Source organism: Hyla sarda, chromosome 2 (genome assembly GCF_029499605.1).
Source record: "Hyla sarda isolate aHylSar1 chromosome 2, aHylSar1.hap1, whole genome shotgun sequence".
In the NCBI taxonomy this organism is placed as follows: Eukaryota; Metazoa; Chordata; class Amphibia; order Anura; family Hylidae; genus Hyla; species Hyla sarda.
Genome location: NC_079190.1, coordinates 14,922,976 through 14,933,142, shown reverse-complemented (window position 1 = coordinate 14,933,142; position 10,167 = coordinate 14,922,976). Strand labels below are relative to the sequence as shown.

Genomic DNA, 10,167 nt, shown 5'->3' with positions numbered 1-10,167 from the left:
TTACAAATTTTGGGGGGTATTTTTTGCTTTTACCCTTTTTAAAAATGTTAAATTTTTGGGAAAACAAGCATTTTAGGTAAAAATAAAAAAATTGTTTTTTACATATGCAAAAGTCGTGAAACACCTGTGGGGTATAAAGGTTCACTTAACCCCTTGTTACGTTCCCCGAGGGGTCTAGTTTTCAAAATGGTATGCCATGTGTTTTTTTTTTTTTTTTGCTGTCCTGGCACCATAGGGGCTTCCTAAATGCGGCATGCCCCCAGAGCAAAATTTGCTTTCAAAAAGCCAAAATGTGACTTCTTCTCTTCCGAGACCTGTAGTGCGCCAGCAGAGCACTTTTCACCCCCATATGGGGTGTTTTCTTAATCGGGAGAAATTGGGCTTCAAATTTTTAGGGGTATTTTCTGCTATTACCCTTTTTAAAAATTAAAAAAATTTTGGGGAAAACAAGCATTTTAGGTAAAATTTTTTATTTTTTTTTTTACATTTGCAAAAGTCGTGAAACACCTGTGGGGTATTAAGGTTCACTTTATCCCATGCTACATTCCCCGAGGGGTCTTGTTTCCAAAATGGTATGCCATGTGTTTTTTTTTTGCTGTTCTGGCACCATAAGGGCTTCCTAAAGGTAACATGCCCCCCAAAAACCATTTCAGAAAAACGTACTCTCCAAAATCCCCTTGTCGCTCCTTCCATTCTGAGCCCTCTACTGCGCCCGCCGAACACTTTACATAGACATATGAGGTATGTCCTTACTCGAGAGAAATTAGGCTACAAATACAAGTAAAAATTTTGTCCTTTTACCCCTTGTAAAAATTCAAAAATTGGGTCTACAAGAACATGTGAGTGTAGAAAATGAAGATTGTGAATTTTCTCCTTCACTTTGCTGCTATTCGTGTGAAACACCTAAAGGGTTAAAACGCTGACTGAATGTCATTTTGAATACTTTGGGGGGTGTAGTTTTTATAATGGGGTAATTTATGGGGTATTTCTAATATGAAGACCCTTTAAATCCACTTCAAACCTGAACTGGTCCCTGAAAAATACGGAGTTTGAAAATTTTGTGAAAAATCGGAAAATTGCTGCTGACCGTTGAAGCCCTCTGGTGTCTTCCAAAAGTAAAAACTTGTCAATTTTATGATGCAAACATAAAGTAGACATATTGTATATGTGAAAAAAAAATGTATTCGCAATATCCATTTTCCTTACAAGCAGAAAGCTTCAATGTTAGAAAAATGCTAAATTTTCTAATTTTTCATCAAATTTACGGATTTTTCACCAAGAAAGGATGCAAGTATCGAAAAAAATTTACCACTATGTTAAAGTAGAATATGTCACGAAAAAACATTCTCGGAATCAGAATGATAAGTAAAAGCATTCCAGAGTTATTAATGTTTAAAGTGACAGTGGTCAGATGTGCAAAAAACGCTCCGGTCCTTAAGGCCAAAATGGGCGCCGTCCTGAAGGGGTTAAAGGGGTACTCCAGGGAAGTTAAGAAATCGTTAATTTCTAATGATAATTTGTTTTCCCTTAGTCCTAACAGTAGCACAAATGGGGTATTCCACCTCCCAGCGAACTGGTTAGGACAGATGGAAGTTTATTGAAATAAAAGTAATTAATTAAACACACCCACTTTACCCTGAATAAGTAGGAGGGTCACCCTCTGTCCCCTTGTGTAGTCAACAAGAAGAACTAAAACTAATAATTATTAACATATAATAATAATAGAAACTAGGGAGCGAAAGTTGTGCTACTGTTAGGACTAAGAGGGAAAACAAATTATCTTTAGAAATTAACAATTCCCTTACATCCTAACCAGTAGCACAGATGGGGAAATGGCAAGTAGAAGACCCTATGAGGGAGGGTTCTCATGCCTGGCGGCAGATAATACTGTCTGCCAAAATGAGGAGAAATCGGCCAATCTACTGTCAAATCTGTAGTGGGTGATAAAAGTGGACTCAAAAGGGGGAGATGATAACCCCACCCTGAGCACCACAGATAAGTCCCATGCAGGGACTGGTTGCACAATTGTAGGTTTTAATCCTCAAGAAAGTTTTGACTAGTGGGTCTTGAGATAAAGGCTTATTGAGAAAAACAGAAATGGCTGAAACTTGGACTTTCAGAGTGGAAGGAGACAGATTCTTGTCAAGTCCTTCTTGAGGAAAGCTGAGGATGGTAGAAACAGCTGGATTTAGTCCAGAAACATGTTTACGGGAGCACCAAGATTGAAAAATTGTCCAAATTCTTCTGTAAGCTTTATTTGTGGATTCCGCTCTAGAATGCGAAAGGGTATTCAAGACCTCACTAGAAAGCCCTTCAACCTTCAGGCTGTCAGGTCGAGCACTTGAGCAGCTGTGAGTGTTCCCCGACACTAGTGCTTGCTCTGGGGGAAGCCTCCAATATTGTCCCTGACTCATTTGAAGGAGGTGGGTAAACCAAGCTCTCCTGGGCCAAAATGGGATTATGGCTATGACAGAGGCTTGGTCCTGCCTGATTTTCATCAATACCCTCGGGATCAAGGAAATTGGAGGGAACATGTAGGCCAGCCTGAACCTCCAAGGGATTGAGAGAGCATTGATCGCTTCTGGGTTGTCTTCCCTGTACAGGGAGCAAAGTCTCACCAACTTGGTGTTGAACCTTGTTGCCATAAGATCTATTTCTGGCACGCCCCACCTGTGCGTTATCTGTTTGAATATTTCTGGATAGAGAGACCACTCTCCCGTTGAAAGTCCTCAGCTCAGGCGGTTGGCTATAACATTGAGAGAACCCCTAATGTGAACTGCCAACAAAGGGGTTAGGTTCCTCTCTGCCCAATCCAAGATCAGACCCACCTCTTTGAGGAGGCTTTGTGATCGAATGCCTTTGTGATCGAGTTGATATACAAGTATCAAGTATCGAGTGCCTCTGTGATCGAGTTGATATACAATACAGCAGTCATGCTGTCGGATTGGATATTTACAGCTTTCCCTTGACGAAGAGGAGCAAAGTGGAGGACTGTTAACCTGATAACCTCCAATCTCCTCAAGATTCTAGCTAACAATCTCTCCTGTGGAGACCAAGACCCCTGCACTGTTAGATCCAGGAGATGCTCTCCCCAACCTACAAGGGACGCATCGGTAGTAAGTATGATCCAAGAGGGTTGGATCATGGATTTGCCGTCCTCGAGGTGAGACCACCATCTGAGGGAAGACCGGACTGGATTAGACAGGGAATGGCACTTGTTTAGGCCTGATGGCCTGAGATTCCAAGAGGCAAGCACCTCTGACTGAAGAGGGCGTAGATGCCAAAGAGCCCAAGGAACCGCATCTGCGGTAGAAGACATAAGTCCCAACATCCGCAAGAGAGTGCGAATAGACACTCTCCGGGGTACTGAGAGAAAAAGAGATGATTCTTGAACCCGAGATTTTCTCTCGGGAGTGAGGTAAAGAGTCAGGGAAACTGTGTCGACTATGAAGTCGAGGAATCTCACCAAAGTTGTTGGGAGGAAATTGATTTTGCCCCAATTGACTATCCACCCCAACTGGAGAAGGAAGGATACAGCTAACTGCAGATGTTGGGACAGAATTGCTTGAGGAGTTCTGAGGAGCCAATCGTCTAGGTAGTGAACTATGCTGAGCCCCTGGAGTCTTAGAGCAGCAACTACTGCTACCACAACTTTGGTAAATGTGTGTGGGGCTGAAGAAATTCCAAATGGGAGGGCTACAAACTGGAGGTGTTTTAGAACTCCCCCTACCTGAACTAGAATCCTTAGATACTTTCTGGATACAGGATGAATGGGAATATAAAGGTAAGCATCCTTTAGATCCAGGGTAGCCAGGTAGTCCCCTGGCACAATAAGTTGACTACCAATTGAATAGTTTCCATACAAAAGTGTTTGTGCTTTACGTACTGATTGAAGTATTTCAGTTCTATAATCATTCACCAGTCTCCCGTTACCTTGGGAACTAGGAATTCTGGGGAATAAATTACCGACCCCCGTTCGGCAAGAGGAACTTCCTCTAGAGCATTCTTCTGGATATATTCCAGAATGTAGGTTTCTAGCGCAGCTTGTTTGATTGGTGGAAGAACTCTTGTCTCCACATACCTGGATGGGGGAATTGATTCGATGTTTATCGAATATCCATCCAAGATTATTCTCAGGACCCAAGGGTCCTGAATGTGGAGAGACCAAGCGATTAGAAAATGATAAAGGCGACCACCTACAGGAATATGGGGGGGGGGCGGGATGAGAAACTGGAAAGGTCAAACCGGCAGGGAACCCAGAGCTTTGTAGCAGCCCATAGTCAGAGTTTTTCGTCTCTTGAGCCACGGGAGCGTTTACCGACCCCGCGTTGATTGCCCCAATCTCTCTGAGGTTTGGGCTGGGAGGCTGATCTGCCCCCGGAATGCGAAAGGATGAGTAAGGAAGGGACTTGCCCTTCTTGTCAGACAGCCCTTCCATTATGCGGTCTAAATCTGCACCAAATAAAATGCCAGGTTCATAAGGCATTGCACATAGAGTATTCTTGGAAGAGGTGTCAACTTTCCAAGCTTTCAACCACAGAGTACGACGTCCAGTGGAAGCCAGAGCCATGGACTTGGATGCAAGCTTTAGATGCTGAGTAGCAGCATCACACAAAAAATCAATGGCCAGGCTCAGCCCTCGGAAGCTCAGTGCTGCAGCTAGAGCCACTCGCCTGTGCAACACCCGATCACCACCATGACCGACGCAGCAATCTCCTTCGCCAAGGACTTCTTGGCCGGCGGTGTGGCCGCTGCCATCTCTAAGACTGCTGTAGCACCTATTGAAAGAGTCAAGCTGCTGCTGCAAGTCCAACATGCAAGCAAACAAATCACAGCCGATAAGCAGTACAAAGGAATCATGGACTGCGTTGTCCGTATCCCCAAAGAACAAGGCTTCGTGTCCTTCTGGCGTGGTAACCTTGCCAATGTGATCCGATATTTCCCAACCCAGGCCCTCAACTTTGCTTTCAAGGACAAGTACAAGAAGGTCTTCCTCGATGGAGTTGACAAGAGGACCCAGTTCTGGCGCTACTTTGCTGGAAACCTGGCATCCGGTGGTGCTGCTGGTGCAACCTCCCTGTACTTTGTCTACCCACTTGACTTTGCCAGAACCCGTCTAGCTGCTGATGTGGGCAAGGCTGGTGCTGATAGAGAATTCAAGGGTCTTGGCGATTGCTTGGCGAAGATTTTCAGATCCGATGGGCTAAAGGGCCTGTACCAGGGCTTTAATGTGTCCGTCCAGGGCATCATCATTTACAGAGCTGCCTACTTTGGCATCTACGACACAGCTAAAGGTATGCTTCCAGATCCCAAGAACACACACATTGTCGTCAGCTGGATGATCGCTCAGTCAGTAACAGCAGTGGCCGGCTTTGCCTCCTACCCATTCGACACAGTCCGTCGTCGTATGATGATGCAGTCTGGAAGGAAAGGAGCTGATATCATGTACAGCGGCACAATTGACTGCTGGAAGAAGATTGCACGCGATGAAGGTTCAAAGGCTTTCTTCAAGGGTGCTTGGTCCAACGTGCTGAGAGGAATGGGTGGCGCTTTTGTGCTAGTGTTGTACGATGAGCTGAAGAAAGTCATCTAAATGTCCCCATGTCTGTCACCTGGCATGCTGTAAAATGTAACATACCCTGAGCGTTCATGGACTTTCTATTTTTTTTTTTTGTCAAACACACCTTTATTTATAAATTGTAACTGGTAATCTTACTGGTTAATGTTGGGAACCAAGATGATTACATCTCACCAGCTTTCCATATTAACATAAATCATTCCCTTATACCCAGGTACTTCCATTAGAGCCTGCAGTGAACAATCTGTAGCGCACCTATGGCAGTAGATGGGCTGACCTGATGGGACTCAATGCTCCTTTATTTTTTATTTCAGTCATTCCTGTTTTTAAGTAACTTAGGTTGAAAGAAATTAAAAATATGGAACAAAAAAAAAAAAAAAAAAAATCAATGGCCAGATTGGCAGTCTTAAAGGAGGATAAAATCATATCCCTAGGAATGCCCTGGTCCAAATCCGACTGGATGTTACAAAGACGGGTCTTCAAAAAATTTGCTACCTCAGAGCAAGCAATCGCCACCAACGCTGAAGTAGTAGCAGTGGAGTAGGTACAGTCGGCTTTCCTATCCATTGGATCCTGCAAGGAAGACCCATCCTCGGCAGGAACTACGGTCCTTTTGGACAATTTTGCGACAGCCATGTCCACTTTAGGGACAGGGCCCCAAGAGGAAAGCTGAGTTTCCTGGATAGGAAACATGGTCTTAAATCTTTTAGTTGAGACCGGACCCTTTTCTGTTTTTTTCCATTCTGTTCTAAGTAAGGATAAAAGGGTGTCATCCGCTTTAAAGACCCTAGGTCCCTTAGAGGCGGAGGTAGAGGCTTCCCCGGGATCAGCATCCTGGTCCCCCGACTGGATGGATCTTAGGAGGCGCTGGGTCTTTTCCAGCGGGAAAAAAATAAGAGGCAGCGACCTCTTCATTGGATGATGACTATTTGGAATCCTCTTTTTCAGGCTCTGTAGAAACTTCCATCCTTGGAGGAGAAGCTGGTCTGGAATGCTTCTGGGCCACAACTTGTTTGAGTTCCTCAATGGAGGCCTGCATGGCGGAGATCTTAGAGGATACCCATATGTACATATCCTGTACATTAGGCTCCGCTTGGTGAGGCGGCAGGGCTTTCCAGGATGGACACCTAGAAAACTCATAGTTATCTTCAAGCAGGATGTTACATTCGGGACATGAGAGATGTTTTCTCTTGGCAGTTCTTTTTCCAGGGCCCTCACGGTCAGCAGAACCTTCCGTAGACATGATCTAGGAAATATGAGAGAAAAGTATAAAAAGCAGCAAGCTCAAAGTAGCGGCAAGATAAAAAGAGCTGACAAGTACCCAAGAATGGGAACAAAAATGGAATTAAGCAAAATAAGGTACTCTCCGCAAGGATTGTGCAGATGCAAGGCTTCAAATCCCAAAAAGACAGCACTGTCAGATGATTAACAGTACTGCGCTTAAAAAGACTCGGGAGCTGTACTGAGTAGATTTAAATACCTCCCCAGTTGGCGCCTAAAGAAAGTCCCGCCCCCAGGGGTGGGGACTGAAAGAGAAAAAAATAAGTTTAATAAGAAGTGTTTAAAACTTAAATAAACTCTATATATAAAGATTAGGGGGATGAAGGAGGATGCCCCCTCTTGGTTTTTAACCCCTTCTACAAGACATAATATTGCGAAACCGAGTGGAAGACACAGAGAGAAAAAATGAAGCGACGTCAGACGCCGCTGACGCACTTCCGGGGGGATCGCAAGCTTGCGCACCCGACAGAGAGGTCGGCAAAAGGTGAGAGCGGGACAGAGAAAGGGGAGGAATCGGTAGATTCCTAAACAAAAGCCCCCTAAGCATAAAAGTAAAGCAAATTTGACCCCTAAATAGGGAAAAGAAAAAGGAAGTCAATAGCCTCAAGCAGAAGAAAAAGTGGGGAACCCCTTTCCTGAAGTGTGGAGGGGTCTTGCCATCTGTCCCACTGTCCGGGAGGACAGAAAAAAACACAAGGGGACAGAGGGTGACCCTCCTACTTATTCAGTGTAAAGTGGGTGTGTTTACTTAATTACTTTTATTTCAATCTGTCCTAACCAGTTCGCGAGGAGGGCGGTTGTATGGAATACCCCATCTGTGCTACTGGTTAGGGCGTAAGGGAAAATAAAAATGCCCCAAAGCCACCACAATACCTGTTCTTTGTCCTCTGTAGTTATTCATGTGGTTTTTGCAGCTCCTATTTTTCCATGTTTGCAGCACAGACTACAACTCCCAGAAGTCAGTGCAGCTGTGTGTAATGGCTGCCAGTCAACTGCTTTCATTATCTGTGTGCATGCTTACACTGCAACTCACACACTGTACGTCTTTTCTTTCAGGCTATCCTTCCTACAGCAATAAATCATGCTATGCTCTGAATAGCAGAAGTCAGTGATTAGATATTCCGCAGAAAAACAGCAGCTATGTGCTCAGTTGTGACTGAGAATCTTCACTGCTCTTCTCTCACAGCTCACAAGCTCCTCACACAGGGAGGGGGAGGTGGGGCTGTACAGTCAGAGCTCTAGACCAAACAGAAATCAGGTGGTATTGTATTGAAAGGTGGGGGGGTAGTTTCAGTGAGAAGTTTACACCAAGATAAGGTGGAGTTGAGAATTACATTTTCTCTAATTTCCTGCCTGTAAGTGGAAAGAGGGAAACTGCTGTATATAGCAATGAATGATATTTAGACAAATACATAGGATAGTGAGAGGGAAAGGATGGGCTATGGGTTTAGTTCCCTGGAGTACCCCTTTAAGGCCAAAATGGACTTGGTCCTTAACCCCTTAAGGACTCAGACAATTTAATTTTTACGTTTTCATTTTTTCCTCCTCGCCTTCTAAAAATCATAACTCTTTTATATTTTCATCCACAGACTAGTATGAGGGCTTGTTTTTTGCGCGATCAGTTGTCCTTTGTAATGACATCACTCATTATATCATAAAATGTATGGCGCAACCAAAAAACACTATTTTTGTGGGGAAATTAAAACAAAAAACGCAATTTTGGTAATTTTGGAAGGTTTCGTTTTCACGCCGTACAATTTATGGTAAAAATGACGTGTGTTATTTATTCTGAGGGTCAATACGATTAAAATGATACCCATTATTACATACTTTTATATTATTGTTGCGCTTAAAAAAAATCACAAACTTTTTAACCAAATTAGTACGTTTATAATCCCTTTATTTTGATGACCTATAACTTTTTTTATTTTTCCGTATAAGCGGCGGTATGGGGGCACATTTTTTGCGCCATGATCTGTACTTTTTTTTGATACCACATATGCATATAAAAAACTTTTAATACATTTTTTATAATTTTTTTTAAATAAAATGTATTAAAAAAGTAGGAATTTTGGACTTTTTTTTTTTTTCGTTCACGCCGTCAACCGTACGGGATCATTAACATTTTATTTTAATAGTTCGGACATTTACGCACGCGGCGATACCAAATATGTCTATAAAAATTTTTTTGACGCTTTTTGGGGGTAAAATAGGAAAAAACGGACGTTTTACTTTTTTATTGGGGAGGGGATTTTTTACTTTTACTTTTACATTTTTTTACATTTTTTTTTACACTTGAATAGTCCCCATAGGGGACTATTCATAGCAATACCATGATTGCTAATACTGATCTGTTCTATGTATAGGACATAGAACAGATCAGTATTATTGGTCATCTTCTGCTCTGGTCTGCTCGATCACAGACCAGAGCAGGAGACTCCGGGAGCCGCACGGAGGAAGGAGAGGGGACCTCCGTGCAGCGTTATGAATGATCGGATCCCTGCAGCAGCGCTGCGGGCGATCCGATCATTCATTCAAATCGCGCACTGCCGCAGATGTCGGGATCTGTATTGATCCCGGCACCTGAGGGGTTAATGGCGGACGCCCACGAGATCGCGGGCGTCGGCCATTGCCGGCAGGTCCCTGGCTGCGATCAGCAGCCGGGATCAGCCGCGCATGACACGGGCATCGCTCCGATGCCCGTGGTTATGCTTAGGACGTAAATGTACGTCCTGGTGCGTTAAGTACCACCGCACCAGGACGTACATTTACGTCCTGCGTCCTTAAGGGGTTAAAAGGGTACTCCGGACCCATGACATCTTATCCCCTATCCAAAGGATAGGGGATAAGATGTCTGATTGAGTGGGTCCCACCACTGGGGACCCCCGCAATCTAGCATGCAGCACCCACCTGTAAGTATTGCTGGAAGCGCTGGAGGTTCGCAGACTTTTGCCTCCCAACCACGGGGACGGATTACCGTGACGTCACGCCCTGCTCCCTCAATGCAAATCTATGGGAGGGGGGTGGAGGCAGTCACGCCAGGCCAGTGTGAGTCCGAAATCAATGCAAAAGCTTGCGGCCAGGGACTCCTAGGGAGACCCCTAGTGGCCACATTTTCAAAATGAAAATACACCTAAAAGGAAGCATTTTTTTAAAATAATATCCTATTAGAAAATTGTTCTTGTCCTCACTGCACAGAGCAACGCTTGTCCTCAGTGTACAGAGCCCTGCTTGTCCTCAGTGCACAGAGCCCCGCTTGTCCTCGGTGTACAGAGCCCCGCTTGTCCTCAGTGCACAGAGCCCCGCTT

At 44.3% G+C, this 10,167-nt stretch overlaps 1 protein-coding gene across 1 annotated transcript; it reads left to right on the top strand.

Moving 5' to 3' along the window:
* The first annotated feature begins 4,636 nt into the window (after positions 1–4,636).
* LOC130358254 (ADP/ATP translocase 2-like) lies at positions 4,637–5,673 on the top strand. Its single transcript, XM_056561220.1, has one exon. It carries the CDS (start codon positions 4,697–4,699, stop codon positions 5,591–5,593), a length of 897 nt encoding a protein of 298 aa, XP_056417195.1. The 5' UTR covers positions 4,637–4,696; the 3' UTR covers positions 5,594–5,673.
* Positions 5,674–10,167: the final 4,494 nt, after the last annotated feature.

Coding starts and splice junctions, on each gene's coding strand:
- LOC130358254 (XM_056561220.1), top strand. CDS start 4,697: ATGACCGACGCAGCAATCTCCTTCGCCAAGGACTTCTTGGCCGGCGGT.